The sequence below is a fragment of the Echiichthys vipera genome (assembly GCF_963691815.1).
Source record: "Echiichthys vipera genome assembly, chromosome: X".
Classification (NCBI taxonomy): Eukaryota; Metazoa; Chordata; class Actinopteri; order Perciformes; family Trachinidae; genus Echiichthys; species Echiichthys vipera.
The window spans coordinates 8299655-8324906 of record NC_139825.1 but is presented as its reverse complement, the minus strand read 5'-3'; the positions used below and the strand labels follow the sequence as shown (position 1 = coordinate 8324906).

The following is a 25252-nucleotide window of genomic DNA, read 5'->3' as shown; positions in this document are numbered from 1 at the left end:
GTAGGCGGGATCAAATATGATCAAGTGATGTGATACTGACGTGTCTTGCGGTTAAATTGCTGCCATCGCATCCAGTCTGAACGAAGCTTAACACTCACACACCTGTAACCTGAACCTGTAATTCCCCCTTGGCAAACGTTTTATTTTAGGATGATTTAAAGCATGACCAACGGAGGACTTAAAAAATGATCCCTGTTGGTTTTTAAGTTGCCCCTTGACACACACACACACACACACACACACACACACACACACACACACACACACACACACACACATACACAGACAAACCTATTCCTTTAATAAAAAAAAAAATTCAATTTACAGCTATGTAGATCGTGAATATGTTTGAGAGTGTCTTACACTGGAGGTCTGGGAGAGCTCCCCTCTGATGTTGATGAGCTGGTTTTGCAGGGTTTCCTTTTTGAACCGCAGCTTTTCCATGGCCAAAGGCTGATTATGGTACAGCTCCATCTCCTGATGAGTTGACACCAGCGCTTCCTCTAAGCTGTCCTGGGAACAGTAAGCAAGTTTTTTGAAAACAAGCTTTCCTGATATTTTTCCTGAACTTAAATAACAGATGGAAATATGTTGGCTCACCACTTGGAGTTTATAATACAGGTTGTAATTGAAAAAGAGCGAATCATAGTTATTATACACCCTACAATATACAGAAATGCAATACAACATCCCACCCTGTGGTAATTTAGGATCCTGCAGATAGTGGGGTTGTTGCATTGGACTGTGAGAAACAAAATAATAGAGACAACTTTCAATGTAAAGATGCCCCATACAACTGCACTACAAAGTGCAGCCTCAAAAATAACTGTACAATGGGATCACCACACAAACTCAAAGGCAGGATGAGGTTTTCTCCATTAGCTGTTTGTGAACACAGCATTCAAAGTTGGCTCCACCTAGGCTCAACGACACCAGAAGCCAGTGGGTGAAAGCCAACCCTAGAGAACAAGCTTCGTCCACATGGGGTTTCACCTCGTTTGTGGGTGTTTTTAGCACTGTATACACCATTTTCGTAGGTCCCTCTTACCTTCATTGCATGGTTGTACATGTGTCCTGAACACTTCGAGTGGGCGATAATTGACGATTAAGAGGGATGGTTTTGTCCAATACTACAGACTATGTACTACCTACACACTATGTACAAACATTTCTAAAACACATAAAAATATATATTGTACCTTGTCCATTCTCAGTCTGTGGACAACAGCTTCGTGATCTTTCAAAATTCGGCTCTGCTCACATAGTCGAGCCAAGAGTTTCTGTTTCAGACAGGTCGAGGGGTGGTTACCACATATATTTTGTAGAAAGAAAACATAAGACAAAGAGAAAAAGAATCAAGAATGTATCTGTGTGAATACAGGCTTACAGTATATGGCCAAACGTATATGGACATCAGACAGTATACACATACATGTCGTTCTTAATCTGCTGCAGTAACAGACTCCACTCTTCTGGTTTCAGCCACAAGAGTATTAGTGAGGTCAAGAACTGATGTTGGGGGATAAGGCCACTACTGTTAAAGATATTGTATACTGTAGTATTCAGATAAGGGGCTCAGACCATAGATCAAAATGTGCAGACAGGGTTGCTCACATCCTTTTGTCCATGTAGTTTATTTTAAAAGAAATGGTGTGAATTATCTGGGTGTAAAGGTGTGTTTGTTTATCATGTGCATGCAGTGTCTCTTACACTGGTTTCAATCTCATTAAGCTTCAGTGTAGGATGTAACTCTCTGTTATAGACGTCATGGAAAGGAGGCACCTGTGAAAACAACCATTGAACAAATAATCTAAATGATTAACATCAAATAGTATAGACACTAACTACTCCAGTAAGAAAAAAAGCAAAAGTTTAATGTTTATATTAGGTTCTTTATTCTGAGGAATGTAAAGCTTCATTTATTCAAGAAGTCATCAAGGTCAACAATTCTTTGTTGGCAGAGAGTTGGTTACTTTTCCAATGAGCTATTACTGATTATTTTCTTGACTGGGTTTTGCTGCAGTGCATGACATATGATGACATTTCTACCAAAATTCTGCATGTAACATCCGCTAACAGTTAGATGAAGCCAGAAGAACTCAATGGAGCCATTATTCAGTTTAATACACAGACTGTATAAAATAGATGGATGCAACTTTGGGGTCTAAAAGTGCAGCCAATGTGGTACTGCCTTCAACCATCATTCCTTCTAATGTCCAGCAGGTGGGGACTCCATTCTCATTTCACTTATTACCACAGTAAACATTTTCATTTGGTAATTTCTGGTCCCTATAGAGTCAAACAGACCATAAATCAGCGGATGCTTTTGGGGATGGCTAACTTGGATAGAGGTTTAGTAATGTGTATCCACGGCACTGCATACTTTACAATAGCTGGGAGCTGAAAACTATTTTGTTGCAGCACGGACAGTACATGCAGATGAACAACACTAGCAGCTGGAGATCCTCACTCAGCAACTGGATGACTTGCATCAGCTGGTTGAAAATCCACTCTTTCCCTCTTTAGCCTTTAGCTTAGTGCAGCACCATTAAAACAACACTGACTTAGCTCTCAGCTCCACCCTCTCATTCAAATATGGTCATATCTGGGTAAAAAAACAAAAAAAACAATAGGGCCAGGACAAAATGGCTTTAAAAGAGTAGTCCACAAACCAATAGGTGATATTACAGTAGCTACATCCATTTCTTTATCTCATACAGTTTATGGTCTGATATAAACAACATGGCGGCATACTGATAATGCATGTCTGCCCGTTGCCTCATTTGTAAATGTCATAGAAGCTCTATGGTTCATGTCTCAGAATGAAGAACTAAGTTGAAATATGTCATGATACATCTTGGGAGTGTGGCTTTAAATAACTGAAAGGAGTTAAAAGTGAATTTCCGGCAAAAAATCATCTCATGGCCTTTTTCAGAACTTACATACATCAAATACGGCATCGAGACAGTTTTTTCGTGTAACAACTATCAACGGAGAAATTGCGGAGAGTCGCTAACAGTCGCTAACAGTCCCTAACAGCCGGAAGTGGCTAACACTGATAAGCTCGGGGCAGTACGGTGAAGGCATTAAAACAGCTGTTTTAACCACTAATACTGCTCCAAATAACACCAAACCTCTGCAGCAGCATGATACGACTCCTTACACATTAAATGAAGCATCAGCAACATAGTTAGAACCCAGACTTTATTTAAAGAGTGTTTTCAAAGACTTACCAACTGGCCTTGGTACCAACTCCTCTCGTAGTGTAGTCCATTCAATCAATCAATCAATCAATCAATCAATCAATCAATCAATCAATCAATCACTCTTTATTTATGTGGTACTTTTCATACTTTTTAGAAACAGAAACACAGAAAATAAAAGCAAAACAAAAAATGAAACAAAACATGAACAACAAAGAAACACCATGAAAAACCCAAACCTCCCACCCCCAAAAATATACACATAGAGATACACAAAGATAAACACACTCACGCGCACACACACATAGCCATACACACACCCACACACAAACATACACTAGCTGTTGCTGAGGAGACATAGCTAGGCCCCAAGATCTGAGGTGAGGAAGAATCTACCTTTGGGGGCCACGCACACCGAGAGGAATCATGGTCCATGGCTGCTGGGTACACCGCCACAGGGACCACCCCAGCCGAGGAAGACAGGAGGCTCCACACCACGGTGTAGAGCTCTCAAGCCACCCGGGCCAAGGCTGTCCACAGGACAGCAGCCGCACCAGTGGACCAGAGACAACTCCCGGTGTAGTCAGCCCCCAGGAGGAAACACTGGAAAACCGAGGGGCTAAAACAGTAAAATAAGAGCAAAAGGTATAGAAGCTAAAAACTGAGGGAATAAAACAGTCAAAACAGTAAAATAAGATAAAAGGAATAGAATCTATATATATATATATATAAGCATAAAAGGAATTAGAAATAATTAAACAGGTCAGTTAAAAGCCTGATTAAAATTGTGGGTCTTGAGCCTCTTTTTAAAAACATCAACATTCTCTGCACCTCCCTTGAGGTTCTCCGGCAGGCTGTTCCACATTCTGGGACCATTGTGTTGTTAGGGTAAAAGTATTGCAGATAAATAAGAAGGCCCGAGACCATTAAGACATTTTAAAACTAGTAAAAGAACCTTAAAATTGATCCTGAAGAGCACGGGGAGTCAATGCAGCGATTTTAAAACTGGTGTAATGTGCTCCCGCCCTCTGGTCCTCATCAGCATGCATGCAGCTGAGTTCTGTAGTAATTATAAGTTGTACACGTTTTTTTTTGGGAAGACCATAGAGCAGGGCTTTACAATAATCTAACCGACAAGAGATAAAAGCATGCAGAGAAACGGGCGGACTCTGGCTATATTCTTAAGATGGTAAAAACCTATCTTTGTTATGTTTTTGATGTGTGGAATAAGGGAGAGCTCAGAGTCAAAAATCACACCGCGATTTTTTACAGATTTTGAGGGTGTACAATCCTGTAACATTGGTGAAAGTTTCTCTCTCTTGCCTTCAGGACCAATGACTAAAACCTCTGTTTTGTCCTGGTTGAGTTGCAGGAAGTTTGCTGCAATCCATGACTTGATGTCTACAATGCAGTTAAAAAGGGCATCAATTGGCCCTGTGTCTTCAGGAGACACAGCGATGTACAGTTGTGTATCGTCAGCATAACTATGAAATCTGATGCCGTGTCTCCTGATGACTTCCCCAAAGGGAAGCATGTAAAGATTAAAAAGAGATGGGCCTAAAATTGACCCTTGGGGAACCCCACACTTTATCTTATGGCGGCAGTTAGATCCAGCAGTACCAAGACAGTGAGTTTATGATTATCCAAATGACACCTGAGGTCAGCTAAAAATGTTAAAAGTGCGGTCTCTGTACTATGGTTCCTCCTAAAACCAGACTGTTGGGTCTCTAAAATATGATTTCAGTTTCAAAAATCGTTCACTTGATCAAAAACAATTTTTTCTAAAATCTTACTTAAAAATGGTAAGTTGTATACAGGCCAGTAGTTATTTAAAAGATTGGGGTCTAAATCACTCTTCTTCAGAAGGGGCTTTACCACCGCCGTTTTAAAGGAGGTGGGGACGACACCCGTCTGAAGAGAGCAATTCACCAGATACAACAGCTGTTCCTCAAATAATCCTAGTGTTTTAAAAAATAGTGTGGGAAGTGGATGTAAAAGGCAGGTTGTGGGCTTTACCTGGGAGAAAACTCGACCAAGTGTCCTCGCATCAATCAGGGCAAAACTCTCCGGTAAAAACAATGATCCAGGTGTGACAAGCTTTTGGGGAAAAAAACTGGATCTGATTTCCTTCTGAAGTGGTCCTCACAAAAGGCATTATCTGGTGCTTTGGAGCATTTAAAAAAAATTGTGTTAGTTAAAAGATCAATTGTGGAAAATAGGAAATTGGGGTTATGTTTATGGTCATTGATTAGTTTTTGGAAGTGGGAGATTCTTGCTTGTTTGACTGTTATTGTAAATTTTGAGGTTTTGACATAAAATGTCATAGTTAACTGTTAACTTTGATTTCCTCCATCTCCTCTCAGCACTCCTGTATTCCCTTATGAGTTTTTTAAACTTCCTCAGTTTTCCATGAGGGTGTAGGTCTTGTTTTAATTGAGCCACTGAGTCCAGTGTTGTCTTTTTTTATTGTCAAGGTTGTCAGTGATAAAATCCCAGGGTGCTGATAAAATTTCAACAGGAGTGCTCTGGAAGATCTGGATAAAATATGCAGCCATTAGGTAGCGTTTCCTCACTGTTCTCACAAGGACCCCTCGCTGATTAAAACTGGTGATTGTAAAAAAAACACAAAAGTGGTCAGATACAGCCAGGTCCACAACGGAGGGCGCACCAATGGCCAGGCCAAAAGATTTAACCAGGTCCAGGGTGCGCCCTCTGCTGTGGGTCGGCTGCATGACATGTTGCTTAAAATCAAGGCAGTTTAAAAGGTTTAAAAAGTATCTGGACACTGAGTCTGAGGAGATGTCAACATGAAGATTAAAATCACAGTTATTAAAATTCTATTAAAAGTGGCTAGTGACTAATTGATAAAAAAATTCAGAAAATTCACTAATAAAAGAAGTAGAAAACTGAGGTGGTCTGTAGACTGTTATACAGAGAATAGGTCGGCTGCTAAAAACAAAGGCATGGTACTCAAATGCTGAGTAGCTGTTAAAAAATTGAAGCAGTGCCTTTATAATTGAAGCAGTGCCACCCCCTCTTCTGCACCACCTTGTTGAAAATAAAAAGGTGCATCAGTGCCAAGCCATGTCTCTGTAAGGAGAATGCTGTCCAGGTTATCTAAAATTATGTAATTTATAATAAAAGATTTGTTTAAAAGAGAGCGCATATTCAGCAAAGCCATTTTAATGTCTGTGGTGAGCGAGGTGCATAGGGCCTGTGTGTGGGTGCAGTAAATCAGGAGGTGCATGTGGTGCAGGACGAGGTCAGTCCTTATATCTGAAGCTTGTGGTCAGGTCAATGTTGACAGATAAAAGTCTTGACCCCTCCTGGTTTGGGTGCAGGCCGTCGTGTTTAAAAAGGTGGGGACTGTTTAAAAAAAAGCCCAAAAATTCTCCACAAATGGAATACTTACATTCTTAATACTTACTACATTGAAGTCGATTACCAAATGCAATCCAAAATGAAGGAGCCCACTGATGATTTATTCCAGCAAAAGTAAGTAAGTATAAGTTAATAACAGATGTAAAAGGTTTGGAAGAGTCCCAGACACCAACTTTACTTGCAGCACCTAAATGTCATGTGAGGGGGTTGGGATGTGTGTTGTCGGAAGGGGCTACAGGTAGAGTCTCAGTCTCGGTGTGCGGCATTTTTTGGTGTGCCTGTGGGTACTATGAGCCCATGGGCACTGATGAACAATGTTTATGCTGCCAACAGAGTGACATTTTTCACGGTGGCCTGGAATCATTGAATACTTCAACACACTGTGTGACTGCTATGGAGGATTCCCCATCCTACTGGACATTTTTTTTTACACGTCCCCAAAATAAATTGGAAGAGGTGACCGACTCCTAAATAAATCATCAATGGGCTCCTTTCTTTTGGATTGAGTTTGGTAATCAACTTAAATTGACTTTACTACGAGAGGAGTTGGAACAGGGGCAAGTAGGTAAGTCTTTTAAAACAAACTTTTAATAAACTCTGGGTTTGCTAAGTACGTTATTGGTGCTTCATAGACTCTTATCATTCTACTGCAGAGGTTTGGTGTTATTTTGAGCAGTATTAGTGGTTAAAAAGCTGTTTCAATGTGTTCACTGTACTGCCACAAGCTAATCAGTGTTAGCCACATCCAGATGAAAGATTAGGGCTCCTTCCTTTTGGATTGGCATTTGGTAATCAACATAAACTCTGGGTTTGCTAAGTACGTTATTGGTGCTTCATAGACTCTTATCATTCTACTGCAGAGGTTTGGTGTTATTTTGAGCAGTATTAGTGGTTAAAAAGCTGTTTCAATGTGTTCACTGTACTGCCACAAGCTAATCAGTGTTAGCCACATCCAGATGAAAGATTAGGGCTCCTTCCTTTTGGATTGGCATTTGGTAATCAACATAAACTCTGGGTCTGCTAACTACGTTGTTGGTGCTTCATTTTATGTGTAGGGACTCGTATCATGCTACTGCAGGGGTTTGGTGTTATTTTGGGCAGTATTAGTGGTTAAAAAGATGCTTTAATGGTTTCACCATACTGCCCCGAGCTAATCAGTGTTAGCCACATCCAGCTTTTAGCGACTCTCCTGGATTTTTTTATAGTTTATAGTTTATAAATAGTATAGTATAAATAGTAATATATAAGTTTATGCATGAAAAACTGTCTCGATGGCGTATTTGATGTATGCAAGTGCCGAAAAAGACCATGGGATGATTTTGTGCCGGAATTACACTTTAAGCGGAAAGTTGTTTCCTCCCCAGCCACCCCAGTACCCCTCTACCACACCTTGGCCACAATTGTAACATCCACATTTACAATGTGTCCTCTGAAGATTTGTGATTGAATAGAAGAGTGATGAAGGTAACATCATATTGTATAACTTACAGTATCATGACGCAAACTAACCATTACAGCAGCACTATATAAAATGAGATGAATGGGAAAATGATCCATCACACTTTCAAGGATGTTCCAAATAGGCTAAACGATTCCTAATGAGGGTTCAAATGGACTGGAAATACTGTGTAAGTCTATGTGTTGCAAGTTGGAAAAGATCACACACAAGAATATGAGGCTTTGATCTGAGCAGTGCGAGATCTACAGTCATGCAAGACTACCTTTTAGGAGAGACAAAAAGTGCGTACTGCGGTCTTTGTGTGTACAGTTCAACATGTCAAGACAATAAAGACCCATTAATGAAGGCTGAATGCAGCCAGGAGGAAGTTTTGATGGCATGCTATTCACCCTTCCTTCAGACATCACCTTGTATGACGTAGTTTGTCTGAAGTGTACAGAGGGCCTTAACTCAAAGACAGTAAAATGTAGTTTTCAAAACCTAAATTTCTGGATATGGCTGAAACTCAAATTGTAATTTGTATAGCCATCAGTGTCCGCAAGGGTTCATGTCACAGAAGCATCTTCATCTGCCCATGTCTGCAAGGGTCACAGATGTCTGTAAATTCTTCCACATTCCACCCAAAACATGATTGCACAGATGGTATCTGTGAATTGGACAACCATATCAATGCCTTTGAGCCTTTAAAGGGCCCTGAAATACTTCACAATGGACAATGGGCACATTAGTGAGCAGCAGGTCAGATGTGAAAATAGTTCTGTTAATACTATGTTGAATACCTGCTTTGGTTGAGGTGTTCTACCTGCAGCCTGTGCATCTATTCTGCATATACGGTCCACACAGTCATAACCTTTTGGTGTAGATTTTTCGAAAAGAAAATGTCCATTTGGACCTCACAGACATGATCAGATGCGGAAATTTTTAAAGACCCTTGCAGCCAAGCGGAAGCATATAGTATGATATGAATTTCCGGAAAAATTATGGAGAAGAACATAGCCATGGATCTTTTCAACTATGCGTGACAGTAAGAACCACATGCAAAAGATATAAGGACTGACGAAAAGAGAGGCAGGCTATGGTAGGTATGGAATATCTGGTCTTTTCGTGGTCTATATAGACCTATGACCAGGCCAGGAATGAGGACTAAATTGGACTAGACTGGACTAGCCAACACTGGCTTAGAACTTCCTAAATTAGTTCCAAAGTCAGAAAGGCAATTCAGAAGACAGTCCAGCTGGAGAGTGGAATTACTGATTAAGGCTTAACACATAAAATAAGCACTCCTGATGTAGTGCAGCTTGCTGAAGCCTGCCTCCCTGTGGTGCTCTATCCTCTCTTACTTGTACAAAGAGCTTTGCTGTTGAGGATGAGTGCTCCACCATTCGGGTAACTGTGCCAATTAGGTGGCTTCCCTCGAGAACCTGAAGATTCAGCTCAGATTACAGAGATCTGACAACAAGCTTATGTAACAGGATGATTGGAATAATACTGGAACTGTGTTAGGGTGAACTAATAATATTTTTGTAATTTACAGGTAAGCATCCTTTGTAAGGAAAGAAGAAACATGAGAAAGGATACTGTAATAGGGAACAGAGAAAGGGAAGGAACTCCAGGCACAAACAATGTCAATGTCAACAGTGTGGAATATGTAAAAGCAAACAATACAATGCATTTATTCGCTTACCTGTTGGTCTAAATAATCCAGGTTGCGCTGGAGCTGAAGATCTAATATGTCCTCCTGAGCCAAGCAGCAGCAACAGCGACACACATGGAAATCACACAGACATACAGTATGTACAGATAGAAGGCTTCCAGATAAGACAGCAGCAAAGCAAAGCACCACCCTCAATCTGCCAGTCACACTGAAAGTCTACAGCTCCTGCGCAACAATTAACTGTTATACTTGAAACTGAAGTGTAGAGATGTTAATGTCTGGGCAGGGTTTGACTAAAAATTGCTCATGCTCACTAGTTCTTGGTTCTTTTTGACAAACCAAAACAACAACAAATCTTACATTTCATCTCAAGTCACTAGCTTGTTCTGGGGCTTTATCAGTCTTGCTAAATCCTCAGCAGATGGAGTTTGATCAGTTGTCATGGAGATGGTTTAGTTGTTATTTCATGACCTGGGTATGATATGAAATAAAATCGAATTGAAATATAGAAGGAAATGTCAATATCTCTGTTCTGAAAGTTCTTCTTGATTGATCTGTAGCCTTCCACTGACTACTGATCCATTACTTTTGACCCTGCCCCACAATAGTGGTCGAGTCTAGATGGTAACCCAAGATTTGCTCAAAGTCTCATAAGATAGTTAAGGTTAGGCATTGAATTTGAATGGATAAGGTAAGATGGTTAGGTTAAACATTGACTAGAATGGTTAAAGGTTGAATATGGAGAATGAGCAGAACACCGCCATCTTTTTTTTTGCTACTATCTGCTACTATTTGCTTCTCCTCAATAAGAAAAAAAGAGCTACAGCTCCTGGATACTTACAAAACCAGTGGGACTATATTTCCTTTAGATAACAGAGGCATTTTTCAATATTTTTACGACTTCCTCAACGCTAGGCAGGGAGGCCTACCATTCAAGATAAGCCTGAGCCTGTGCTACAGTGCTAAAGGTAATCAGCAAAAGATGCCTCCCTTCTCTACGAAAGATTACCACAAACTACTACAGAAGATTTTACCGTTGGAAACAAAAATTAATCGGTTAGAAGTATATATAGCAGTGAATGGATATTGTGGAAACAATACCACTCTAGCACTGACTGAAAACAGTGGAAAGGGGCATGCCAGAACCCAGCTAACTAGCAATGATGAAGCTACGAGGAAACGGGAGGTCCCTGTACAGGGTATAAATCTACCAGCGATAATCCTCCCTGGGACACACTTGGTGCAAAGCCAAAGAGAAGACCACCTCCCTGTGACAAGGGAGAACAGATCACTGGGAGGACCCAGCGCCCCGATATCTCTGATCTGACCAGTTGGCCTGCGCTACCATCTCCATCCAGGCATAGCGCTTCATCAACTCCACTACCACGTAGGACACAGCAGGGGACAGCTGAGAAGAGGAAAAGTACCAAGAAACCTCCCCAGCAAGCAAGTGTTCAACTAAAGAACAGGTTTGCTCCACTGTTGCCCGACAATGGATCCCCCTCTGATTGCCTGAATAACCCACCATCACAACGCAGCAGGGTAAGACCTGCTAACTTAAAACCACAGAGAAAGCTAACAAGAGTGCCTGAAAATCTGATTGTGGGTGACTTTTCTGTAAAAGATATGAAAAGCAATAATAACACCAAAGTACTCTGCTTTCCGAAGGATAGGGTGTCTGACTTGGAAAAAAGAATCCTGGAAATTGTGGCTGCACACCCAAATGTGAAAAATAATAAATAATTCTGCACATTGGTTTTAATGACATTAAAAAACAACAATCAAGGGAGCTGAGCGAGCACTTCAATAAACTCTTTGAAACAGTCAGCGTTGTGAATGCTGAGGTGTTTATCAGTGGTCCTCTACCCCCGGTCGGGACAGGAGCTGAGAGATTCAGTCGACTTTACTCGCTGAATGAGTGGCTCTCCAGCGCTTTTCTTGCTCGTTCAATGCATTTTATTGACAATTTTAGCTTTTTCTTGGACCGCAGGCATCTTTTTGAGGCAGACGGACTTTGTCTAAATAAGCTGGGAGTAAGCTTTTCATGACCAACATGTCTTACTTCCTGCGTCATCCATCTATCATCACTGCCAAGGACAAGAGACAAGAGGAACCAAAAAAAAAGGAAGACACAACACAGCTTATCATGAACGTCGAAGGAGGACCGCCATTGCAAAAGGAGAGCGCTGACCATGAGAGACACCAGAGCAAAGATGAGAGGTGTCCATCCCCCTCTACCGTCCCCTTCATTTCGAATGTGTGTGAAGATCCCTCCCCCACACCCCCCAAGCCTCCATCAAGGTCTCCGTCCTTCTCCCTTCCTCAAGTAAGCCTTTCTCCCCCTTGGAGTTCCGGGAGCTACCCCCATCCACTCCCCGCCCTACTTCTATTTTTACTCCCCTTGACCGACCTCAGCAATCCCCCCTCAGTGTCATCTCAGTGGCACCCCCTTCTCACCCCCCCCCCCTCCACGAAGGCGTGCTTCACAAACCCTCAGCCCTACTTCGCCCCTCTCATGTCAACCCCCCTACTCCCTCAAAGTCCACCTTCAGTAGTTCGTTCCAGCTCTGACGCTGCTCACCCCCCCCCCCCTTCATGGCCACCCCGCCCCGCCCTGACAGCAGTCCTGACTATTACTGATACAGAAAAAGGTTCAGCAGTAGACTACATTATCAACTGGGCCAAAGGCTGCCTACGTCAAAGCTTGGCCCCTTCTACATTCCTGTTGTGACTACCAAGAGATTAAACATTGGGAAACTTAGACAACCTGCTAACCTAAACCATCTCATTCCTATTCTCTCCAAATCAAAGTCAACATCGAAGCCTGTCAATAACACCATCAGGATGGGTCTGCTCAATGTTAAGTCTCAGAATAACAAATCATTTTTAGTCAATGATTTTATTACTAGATCTGGGAAAAGGGCGGAGGGATTGCTGCTATATTTAAAAACATATTTCAGGGGAAACATATTTGAATACCTGTGTGCTGTATTGAAATGCTCTCCCAAAATTATCCTGTTAATTATTTACAGGCTACCTAAATACTCAGCAAATTTTTTCATGATTTCCCGAATTATTGTCTAGCATCTCCACTGATTTTGATTGCCTAGTTATAACTGGTGACTTTAATTTTCATATGACGATTTGAATGACAAGGATGCAAAGGAACTTTTTACTATTTTAGATACATTTGAACTGTCTCAACATGTGAAAGAGGCTACTCATTGTCAAGGACACACCCTGGACCTGATTATCACAAAAGGTCTCAATGTTTCTGATGTTCTTGTGACTGATCTTTCATTGTCTGATCACTTCTGTGTTTTCTTTAATATTTCTTTAATTCTGGAGACACAAACATAATCAAAGAATGTCAAAAAGCACTACATCAATGAACATGCTAATGTACTCTTTAAAAATGCCATCTCCTCGCTACCACCTCTAAACCCATGCCATGCTGATGATTTTGTAAACAACTTTAATTCCAAAATTGTGAATATCATAGATGTCATTGCACCTGTCACAGTTAAACATTTCTGGTAAGCAAAAGGCACCCTGGAGAAAAGCTGCTGTTGTAACAGCCCAGAGAAGAGAGTGCCGGAAGGCTGAACGAATCTGCCGAAATACAAAACTTCATATTCACCATGACATCTATAAAGAGAGCCTCCAGGCCTACAATTTAGTCTTAAAAAGTGCTAGAGAAACATTCTTCTCCAATATCATAAACAGCAACACTAATAAGGCCAAAACCCTATTTGCAACTGTCAACAGACTGACCAACCCCCCAACACAAATACCAGCTGAACTCCATTCCACACAGAAATGCAATGAGTTTGCATTCTTTTATACTGATAAAATTGAAGGCATCAGACGTGCCATCAATATCTCAAACAAAAAAGTTGGATCACCACCCCGTTTAGGCCAAAATAACACAGCAATGATGGCAAGCTTTAATGCCATAGACTCTAAAACTCTAGTGGAAACAGGGACAGATCTAAAGCCAACCACCTGCTTTCTTGATGCTTTACCTGCCAACTTCTTTAAGAATGTTTTTGACTGCCTATCAACAGACGTATTGCAAATAGTTAATAACTCTATTCAATCGGGCAATTTCCCAAAGGCCTTCAAAACTGCAGTCATTAAACCTCTTCTAAAAAAGCGGAGCCTAGATGCCTCTATTATCAACAACTACAGACCAATTTCAAATCTATCATTCATAAGTAAAATAATTGAGAAATTTCACTTCTTGGCTTCTACTGGCTGACACAACAACCTCCAGTCAGGATTTCGACGTTTTCATAGCACCGAGAAGGCCCTTATTAATGTTATAAATGACATTTATAACACCACATTTATGACTCTGGCAAAACTTCAGTATTAATGCTATTGGACCTCAGTGCTGCATTTGACACTGTCGACCACTCAATACTTTTGGACAGGTTGGAAAACGGGGTGGGGCTCTCAGGCACAGTCTTAAACTGGTTCAAGTTACACTACCGTTCAAAAGTTTGGGGTCACCCAGAAAATTTTGAGTTTTCCATGAAAAGTCACACTTATTTGCCACCATGACTTGTAAAATGAATAGAAAATATAGTCAAGACATTGACATGGTTAGAAATAATGATTTTTATTTGAAATAATATTTTTTTCCTTCAAACTTTGCTTTCGTCAAAGAATCCTCCATTTGCAGCAATTACAGCATTGCAGACCTTGGGCATTCTAGCTGTTAATTTGTTGAGGTAATCAGGAGAAATTTCACCCCATGCTTCTAGAAGCCCCTCCCACAAGTTGGATTGGCTGGATGGGCACTTCTTGCGTACCATACGGTCAAGCTGCTCCCACAACAGCTCAATGGGGTTTAGATCTGGTGACTGCGCTGGCCACTCCATTACAGATAGAATACCAGCTGCCTGCTTCTTCTCTAAATAGTTCTTGCACAACTTGGAGGTGTGCTCTGGGTCATTGGTAAATGGTAAATGGTAAATGGACTTGTACTTATATAGCGCCTTTCTAGTCATCTGACTACTCAAGGCACTTCACAGTGTCTGTCACATTCACCCATTCACACAGACATTCACACTGATGGCAGTGGACATCTACATACCATCTAATCTATCTAACCACCACCAGGGTATGGCATGGCGTTGCAAAATGGAGTGATAGCCTTCCTTATTCAGAATCCCTTTAACCCTGAACAAATCTCCCACCTTACCAGCACCAAAGCAACCCCAGACCATCACGTTACCCCCACCATGCTTGACAGATGGCGTCAGGCACTCTTCCAGCATCTTTTCAGTTGTTCTGCGTCTCACAAATGTTCTTCTTTGTGATCCAAACACCTCAAACTTTGTTTGTCCGTCCATAACCCTTTTTTCCAATCTTCCTCTGTCCATGTCTGTGTTCTTTTGCCCATATTAATCTTTTTCTTTTATTGGCCAGTCTCAGATATGGCTTTTTCTTTGCCACTCTGCCCTGAAGGCCAGCATCCCGGAGTCGCCTCTTCACTGTAGATGTTGACACTGGCGTTTTGCGGGTACTATTTAATGAAGCTGCCAGTTGAGGACCTGTGAGGCGTCTATTTCTCAAACTAGAGACTCTAATGTACTTATCTTCTTGCTGAGTTGTGCAGCGGGGCCTCCCACTTCTCTTTCTACTCTGGTTAGAGCATGTTTGTGCTGTTCTCTGAAGGGAGTAGTACACACCGTTGTAGGAAATCTTCAGTTTCTTGGCAATTTCCCGCATGGAATAGCCTTCATTTCTAAGAACAAGAATAGATTGTCGAGTTTCACATGAAAGTTCTCTTTTTCTGGCCATTTTGAGCGTTTAATCGTCCCCACAAATGTGATGCTCCAGATACTCAACTAGCCCAAAGGAAGGTCAGTTTTATAGCTTCTCTAACCAGCTAAACTGTTTTCAGCTGTGCTAACATAATTGCGAAAGGGTTTTCTAATCATCCATTAGCCTTCTGACCCAATGAGCAAACACATTGTACCATTAGAACACTGGAGTGATAGTTGATGGAAATGGGCCTCTATACACCTATGTAGATATTGCACCAAAAAACAGACATTTGCATCTAGAATAGTAATTTACCACATTAGCAATAGTTTAAACTTAGATTAGTTTAAAGCACTGTTTAAAAAAACAGTGCTTTTCTTTCAAAAATAAGGACATTTCTAAGTGACCCCAAACTTTTAAACGGTAGTGTATATCTACAAGATAGGAACTATTTTGTTTCCATTGGCAACGTTGTATCAGAACAAACCAACGTAACGTGTGGAGTCCTCCAAGGTTCAATCTTGGGGCCGACTTTAGTTAACATCTATATCCTCCCACTAGGACAAATCATGCAAAATAATAACATTGACCACCATTGCTATGCCGATGACACCCAAATCTATGTAGCACTATCACCAAATGACTATCGCCCCATAGATCTTCTGTGCCAGTGCATTAAGCAAGTCAAACACGAGATGTGCCAAAATTTCCTTCAACTAAATGAGGATAAAACTGAGATAATTGTTTTTGGTGCTAAGAAAGAAAGGTTTAAAGTCATCCAACACCTTCAAACACTGTCCCTGAAAACCTCAAATAAAGCCAGAAATCTTGGGGTTATTATGGATTCTTATTTACATTTCGACAGTCACATCAAATCAGTAACAAAATCGGCCTACTATCACCTTAAAAATGTAATAAGACTTAGAGGGCTCATGTCAGCTCAAGACTTAGAAAAACTTGTCCATGCCTTTATTACCAGTAGGCTAGACTACTGTAATGGTCTCCTTGCAGGTCTTCCCAAAAAAACTGTCAGGCAGCTACAGCTTGTTCAGAACACTGCTGCTAGAGTTCTAACAAGGACCAAAAAATGTGAGCACATTACACCAATTTTTAAATCCTTACACTGGCTTCCTGTATGTCAGAGAATTGATTTTAAAATCCTCCTGCTCACATATAAATCACTACATGGTCTAGGGCCGAAGTATATCACTGATATGCTCCCACTACATAAGCCTTCTAGATCACTAAGATCCTCTGAAGCCAATCTGTTAGTGGTTTGCAGAGTAAACTCAAATAGAGGCAAAGCATGCAACAAACAGCTGGAATAAACTTCCTGAAGATGTAAGACTTTCACCCACTCTGACCACTTTTAAAACTAGACTGAAAACTTTTATGTTCACCTTAGCTTTCTCCTAAATCTTTGCACTTTTAACGTCCGCACTCTTTTTATTATTGTCTATGATTTTATTCTCTTTGTCTGTTTGAACCCATCCCCTCTGGCAAATCGCAACATAAAACAAGTATTGCAGAGGAGTTTGACTGACAGTTACTGCCGTTACAGCTAAGTAAACATGAAAGTTAGCTTACTGATCAAGGAAAAACGTAGCCATTTGGGCTTGTGTTTTAATGCCGTTGAACTCCTTTATCTCATACCATGGTGTGAATGCTTGGCCTATATTGACTCGTTTTACCCGTCTGTGGTCACTCAGCTGCTGGGACAAATAAGCAGCTGCAGGACTGGCCAACTCCATTTCACCCAGTGCAAGCCTAACATTACAGTAGCTACACCCAACAACAGACAACCCTGGCAACCAGCAATGCCAGCTGCTATTGGCCGGTACAATGGAAACAGAACATAACAGAAAGTCATTGTCAAACCTGTCAAATTTATTTTTAAATATCAATTCAGACTAAATCTATTTTTTGTGGAAAAAGCAATACTATCATTCAGTACCCCTCAGAACGCCCCATGGCTGCATTATTCATTATTTTTTAAAATATAGCTTTTATTAAAGATTTTACATATTCAACCTTTAAGCTTAGTTTGTTATGGTTAGGGTGGCACAGTGGTCACCTCACAGCAAGAGGGTTCCTGGTTCGAATCAGGGCTGGGGCCCTTCTGTCTGGAGTTTGCAAGTTCTCCCCGTGTCCCTGTGGGTGTTCTCCAGGTTCTCCGGCTTCCTCCCACATCCAGAGACATGCAGGTATTAGGTTAATTGATGACTCTAAATTGCCCGCGAATGTGAGTGTGAATGGTTGTCTGTCTCTGTTTGTCTCTATGTGCCCTGTGATAGGGACAAGCGGTTGAAGATGGATGGATGGATGGTTATGGTTAGATATTGATCTTGAATGTTTAAGGTCAAATGGTTATGGTTAAGCATTGATATTAATGACTATTTGTCATTATAGTTAGTAGGGAAACAAGTCTTGCAAGAGAAACATGTCTTGTAAGAGTTTTGCATGATCCTGATACTGTGAGAGGTTTCGGTGATGTTGTCTTTTTCTGCTTTTCATTTAGTCTTTTGTCTGTGTCTTTCACTGATGTACAGTGCCCCAAGGCTGTCGGATGAAATTACATGGTGGTGTTATATATCACTCCAGTCTTCCTCTCAGGGGAGGGTATTCTCCTGATGATGTACCAGCAGGGATGTTAAGGTATTGAATGGGTAAGTGCTGACTCCTTGTGACTCAAAGACTTGGATGTTTTGAGTGTCTCATAAGTGAGAGTCATAGTGTGATGCTCCTGGTGGTCCCTATTGATAAAGCACCTGGGCTTAAGTCAAAGTGGGATTCTCATAATCCACCCTATTTACCTTCTGGACCAGAGTCTATCTTACCTACTCTAGTCATTTTTTTGTTTGCTAGTTAACAGTTTTCTTTTCTTTTTTTTGAAATTAAGGCGTTATAGTCTGGCGGTGAGATTTGGGCTCGGGTCGGCCTTGGACAGAAACTATGCAGGTTCATGTAGGGTCAGGCCTGATCTTTGTTAGCCCAATCACAGCCTTTAATGGAATTGGTGTAGCTCATGGAGACCAGTTCTCTGTGTCATGTCCCTCTTATGTGTAAACTCACACACATACACGTATACTCATACACACATGCACAGATGCACACAAGAGTGGTCCCAGTACCAGGTTAGAGACAGGACAATGAGGAGAGAGGAGTAGAAAAGGTACAGACAGAGTGATGTGTACAGAGTTAGTACAGACATACAGAGGACAGATGTGCGGAAGAAAGAAAAACAAAGCAAAGCTACACATACCACTGCATTTGGGCCATAACTGCTGTAGACTGTGCCTGCCCCCACAGGATTGTGTGTAAGAATGTGTATGCAGATGGATTTGTATTACAGCACGTTAGCGACACATACCATTTTATTGTGGATGGAAGGGGATACCGGGTAGTTGTAGTGGTATATGGGTAATCCTTGGCTTAAGGACCTCCTATCACCAGGGTAGTCATACTGAAGGAAGGACGGAAGGTAATAAGGAAAGAAGGAAGGGAAGAATTGAGGCAAGAATGAATGAAAGTTGTTAGAGTGGAATACGTCATATATGGTTACAGCATATGAAAACAACATTAATCTCTCATTCTTTCTTTCATCCTCGTTGACTTTTGAGAATATTTTTGGACTGCTATAGATTTGCACTCTTTTTATGTCTGTATTAATTTGTAGTCTTAATACTAAAAATCGACTCTTTTCATTTAGTGCATTTTCCCAAAATCAAAACCTATGTTCAATCTAATTATCAGGGAAAACATGGGATACAAGTTAGTTGCTGGTAAATAAAGACAACCGGTGCCCTAATAAAGTGTCATAGATTGTAGAACAAAAAAATCAGTTGTAACAAAGAAATTGTCAAATTGAGGTGGCTGTTACCTTTTGTATCCTCTGTAAAATTTTACCAACACACAAACTCATTTTACCTTTGGTGAGCTGAGGGATCTCCTCAGGCTGTAGACAGATGGATCAGCATAGATCACGTCATCCCTCATCCTCCCAGGAAACCGTTCAAAGCGGGCAGACGGTGATCGAGCCGGCGAGGCGAAGTTGTGTGGCACCGGTGAGTAGGGCCCCCCCGAGGACGAGGATGGTGACCTAGGCACAGACCTGGAACGTGGCTGGATGGATAGACGTCTCATGGATGTTTCCATTCCACCATAGTACAGAGGCCCCCATTGGTCCCTCTGCATTTGGGGTCCATACAGCTGATGGGGTCCGTCCCTCAGTGAGTGGCGCTTCTCTTCGACAGTCCAGTGTCGGTCGTATCCCCCCACAGCAGAGACAGAGCAAATACTTTCAGGTCGAACCCCCGGTGGGTACAGAGGGTACTCCTCCATATACTGGGGGCCACCAGGGAAGCCATAGTAGTCTCCTGGGACCCCACGGTTCACTGGGTAGTAATGAGATGGGCTGGAAGGACAGGAGATTATTGCCTTATCAAATATCATGTCAAGTCATAAAAATAACTTGGACTTCTATGGATTTGTAGTTTAAATGTCCGTGTTATGTGTAGCTTCTTAATTTTATTAAATAAAGGCAGGGCTAAAATAAATAAATAAAATAATTATGCACATGGGAATTACACTAATTGAATAAGCCCCAAGCAAGATGTAGGGAATACATTTCCTTACTTAAGATAGGGACCCAGTGTTTTCTCTCAAATTCCTGTCCTTGAGCTGTATGCACAAGTAAATAGTATAGTAATTATTATGTAGTTTTGCAAGGAGGCTCTGGATCCCAACTAAAGTTTAATTCCACCATAAACTTAACCTTAAATTAACATGTGATACAGTTTCATTACATCAGTACATTTGGTGCACATACACAACTTTCATGATGTTTAAGTAGCCCAAGCAGCTACAGTGTCAAGGTGTTTTCATGAACACATTCATAGCAAATTCTACCAACAGTTATGCTTAGAAATTCGTACGAAAACACAACTGAATGCCATATCAGAAGTGCAACAACGCACAATAAAAAACGTTACGTGACCGATTTTAGCCAACAAAAGGTGACAGTTAGGGCTAGGCCTGAAAAAACCTTGGTTAGGCCTAAATTAGGTTACAAATACGTGGAATACACACAAATTACTGTACATTACTTTTCATTGTTGTACGTATGAAAACTGCATGAGAACAGCCTGACAGCGTACAACAGTTAGCAGCTTTACACCTACAATAAAACCTAAAACCACCTACACCGAGATTCAGTGTTTAAGAGACGGTTGCAATGGACGGGCCCCCAGAGACTCCATCTGAGCAGAGATTACTCATTCATCTGAGTCGGCGGGTATACGATGGGCACAGCAGACTGCTCTTAGACCATCCTGGATCCCACTGCTCCTGGCTCACATCACCCCACCTGTCCCTCCTCTCTGCTAGGCTGTTGGTCTCTGTGCGCTCTGCTGAGTGAGTCATCTCCACTGGGATACAACTATACTTTCCGTGGACCCGTCCACTGCAACAGTCTCTTAAACGCAGAATCTCAGTTACATTATTGAGGACAGTGCAGGTTTATTCCATTGAGTTGTACACAATGTTACAGTATTCCCATGACCAGTGTAAAAAACAATCCTGAAGAAGACCTGAGGAGAGAAATGGTTATCATATTTCTCCTCTTCTCCACTGATTTACCTGTTGATGTCCTCCTGGGAAGCCATGCCACGCCGCAGGTTGACCCACTGCTGCAGCTGGGCCATGGAGCTCTTCCTCTGGGCAACCCTTTCTGGAGCCGTCCTGGGCACAAAGCCTCGCCTAAGAACTACATTATCCTGCTGCTCCCTAGGGTCATGTGATGGGCCAACACCCCCCTCTGGGTGTCCCTGGGGGGCACGTGGAGGAATGTTGTTGCCCCAACCGTTTGGGTGGGGACTTGGGTGACAGGCGTGGTCAGGACCAGGTCCTCCCCCCTCATCTTCACCTTCTCCACCCCCTTCTCCCTGTCTTCGGTCATTCTTTTTTCCCTCCTGGTCGGTATGGGGGGTGGAGGGTGGTGGTGTCTCAATGCTGTTGACTCCGTTGGTCTTGGGGTAAGGGGTAAGGTTACTGTCAGTTTCATTTTGTGTTTGTGTGTGTGGGTGCTGTTGTGTTTGTGGGTTGGGGGCCTTGGTCACCATGGTGTGGTTGAGATCTGCTGGGGTGTGAGAGTTTATTCTGTGAAATGTGAAGGAAAAAGAAAGCATGAGAATAGACAGGACGCTTTGTTTTGTTTCAAAAAGACTACAGAGGCCTAATTTGGATTTAAAACCAGAAAATATAAAAACCAGGCCAGGTAACTGAGCCAATGATCAATGTATAATAATAATCCCCTAAATGGTAATTTTGTTATTAAGAATAAAGAGTTTTGAACATTTTTCTTTTTACATTATTTTCATGGAATCACACCTGGTTGGTGTTGTAGTTAGTATTTACAACAGAACCAAGAGGTGTAATCATGAAGTGCTATGGACAGACAGGTAATCATTGAACAGTTTTGATGACAGCCTTCCTCCTTCTTCTCAACACACTGTCTTTTTGTTGTTTTTTACTCATGCTTTTTACCCATAGAGAATCTCTGGAAAATCCTTATCAACAAAGTAATGTCTTAGAAACCCACTACAGTTACTGAACTGTGGAATAGACTAGAAGAAGAATGGACCAAGATCAAACCAGAGCAGTGTAAGAAACTAGTGATGCCCCGTGGGCGCAGATGTGCTGAAGACATTCAAAGCGAGGGCCTCTACACTTCCTATTCATTTTTTAATCCTATAGCCCTAAGAAAACATTCTTTAAATCTTCTCTTCTGGCATAACGGTTACTGTTTTTTTTTAAATTTTACTCACTGCTTTTTTTTTTTTTAAACAAAATAACATTTTTTATTGAAGTGCATTGGTTATAAAACATGCTAGTAAAGCAGTAATAAAGCCACAACGAATATTATAGCAAATTCAGGATGATAAAAAATAACAGTATTTCAGAATAAATCAAATATTAATAATTTGTTCTCAGTGTGTATATATATATATATATATATATATATATATACACTGAGAACAAATGATTAATATGTGATTAATTCTAAAATACATATAGATATATACACTGAGAAAAAATTATTAATGTTTGATTAAGTCTAAAATACTCAGCTCCACCACCGCAAAACTGCAGACTGAATATCCGGATGTGTTCATGGCTATTACAGGTGATTTTAATCATGCCTCACTAAACAACACCTTAAATAATTTCCATCAGTATGTCGACTGCCCCACCAGAGACAATAAAACATTGGATTTATTATATGCTAATGCCATAGATGCATATGATACCACAGCCCTTCCCCCCTTCGACAGGTCAGACCACAACCTGGTCATGATGACCCCAAAGTATGTCCCTCTTGTGAGAAGGCAGCCTGTGCACACCAGGATAGTGAGGAGGTGGACACAGGAGATCACTGAGGCACTGCAGGACTGCTTCGAGCCAACAGACTAGGATGTACTCTGTGAGCCACATGTGGAGGACATTGATAAGATGACCGACTGCATTACGGATTATATTAGATTCTGTGAGGGCACCACCATGCCAGCCCGGACTGTTCACTGCTTCTCCAATAACAAGCCCTAGATTACCATTGACCTGAAAGCACTCCTGAACAGGAAAAAGAGGGCTTTCAGGTCAGGAGACAAAGAGGAGCAGAGGAGAGTGCAGCACAAACTCCGAGAGTTGCTGAGGACGTGCAAGGACAACTACAGGAGAAAGCTGAAGGCCAAACTCCAACAGAACAGTGTGATGGATGTGTGGGCAGGAATGAAGCACATCACAGGGATGAAGGGGAAAGACAGGCAGACATCTGGGGGGCCTGTATATAACTAACCAGTATATCCAGTTTTTCAACAGGTTTAGCTCACCTCCTGCTGCCCCCTAGACACCTCCAACCCCCCACACACTCACAAATGCTTGGGATTGGTGATCGACAACTGGGAAAATATTTCCTGCCACATGCCAACACACTGTACAATAACAGTTAAACTGTTCAGAACAATTCAATCGGAAGCACCTTAATCTGTCGACAGCACCTTAGATTATTATATGTTTACATTTACACTACAATTAGTCTGCTTATTTATACATTTTATGTTTTAGGTATCTTTTATATTGTATTTTTATAGTACTGCTGCTGTTACACTGCAATTTCCCATCTTGGGATTGATAAAGTATCTCTATTCTATTCTATTTGTGGAAAGAGACCCAAGAACAGTCCTTCCAAGAGCAGAAACAAAAGCTCTGTTCAGCACATTGTCTTGCCTATCCAGATAAGGATAAAGAGTTCCATCTGGAAGCAGGTTTCTTGTCACTGCCTCAGTGCCGCCCTGGCACAGAAGCATGTCAGTGAGAACCGAGTCATGGCATACACTAGTCGTTCCTTGAGCAGTGTTGAACTGAAGTTCTCTGACTGCGAAAAAGCCCTTCTAAGGCTGTAGAGCACTTCCACAGCTATGTCGGAGGTCAGAAAGTCATATTTGAGACTTGCCATCAGCCTGTCTTTTCTCAATAGCCAACGGCTAAGAGAGGGACGAGTGTCCAACAGCCGCATTGCATCCTGGAGAATGGCACTGCAGGGGTATGATATAGAAGTCAGGTTAGCTCAGGACCACAAGATGGCTATGGGCCAGGGCCTCACCGAATGTACGCACTGTGACTGCAAGGGAGCACCAGGTCCCTAGTCTCTTCTTGTCACCACTCCTTCACCTCCCTCCCACCATCATTATTATGATGAGAACGTTTGCCAAGAACTCCTGAAAGTCTATGTTGATGGCTGCTCATTCTATCACAAGAGCCAGACCCGGGCAGGAGTGGGAATCATTTGTGCCAACTCTGCTCCAACTCCAATTACGCACGCCACAGTTTAATTTCATACTTCCCCATGTGGAAAGAAAATGGCATGATAAACACCAGGGGTAAAGAGGCCAAGCATGCAGATCTTTCCCTTGCTTGTGACAAGCTTGTGGCTGACAAAGGGATGAGTGTGTACTGGAGGAAGGTCAGAGGTCACTCACAGGTGCCTGGACCTTACAGAGAAGGCAATGATGAAGCTGACCGGCTAGCTAAGCTAGGCGTGGTAAAGGGCCCATTTTGGGAACTCAAGGAGGAGAGGCTCCCAAAACCACAAGCCTGCGTGGTAAATGTCATTACCCGCTGTCAGTCAAAAGAAGGTTGTGAAATTTACGACCCTTGCTTACAGACCCTGAACCAGGTGATGCAGACCTGATCACCATGCAGTAGCAAGAACCTGTAATTCAAGTGGTTAGACATTGGATGATGAACCCTCAGGAACAACAACTTGCCCCAATTATTTCCCCACAACAGGCAAAGGACTTGAAATGTTTCCAGCAAACACAGTCATGTCTGAAGCTGGAGAAAGGCTTGTTAGTCTACGTTCCTGATAGTCCAGGCCCACCTCAGTGGATCATCCCAACTGACCACAGGGGGGTGATGTTACTACATGCCCACAACGCCCCTTGTGGAGGTCATAGGAGCTACAAGCCTACCTACAAATCCCTCCAACAGGTTGTATACTGGCCATTCATGCTGAAGGACATAAGGGCATACATGAAAGGATGCTTGACTTGCAGTCAGTTTCGTCCATCCCAGCCACTGAATTTAGCCCCCCTACAGGCCAAAGGAATCACATACCCTTGGTCAAATCTTTAAATAGACTGGGTCGGACCAGTTCCTAAATCTTCACAAGTTAACAGGTACCTCCTCACTGTAACCTGCGCTTTCACCGAATGGGTGGAATGG

The 25252-nt window shown here is 41.9% G+C and overlaps 1 protein-coding gene across 10 annotated transcripts in view; it reads right to left on the bottom strand.

Moving 5' to 3' along the window:
* Positions 1–25252, bottom strand: part of plekha6 (pleckstrin homology domain containing, family A member 6) — a 105213-nt gene that overhangs the window by 27807 nt on the left and 52154 nt on the right. For 7 of the 10 annotated variants that reach the window (XM_083939105.1, XM_083939107.1, XM_083939111.1 and 4 more), the window contains 7 exons: positions 21110–21628; positions 19400–19886; positions 18843–18935; positions 9384–9464; positions 1711–1782; positions 1200–1280; positions 364–513 (listed from right to left, as the gene is read on the bottom strand). In XM_083939105.1, the coding sequence (XP_083795231.1) occupies positions 364–513; positions 1200–1280; positions 1711–1782; positions 9384–9464; positions 18843–18935; positions 19400–19886; positions 21110–21628 (1483 nt within the window). The remainder of the gene's footprint in view (positions 1–363; positions 514–1199; positions 1281–1710; positions 1783–9383; positions 9465–18842; positions 18936–19399; positions 19887–21109; positions 21629–25252) is intronic. The other 3 variants (XM_083939108.1, XM_083939109.1, XM_083939110.1) reach the window with 3 other exon arrangements.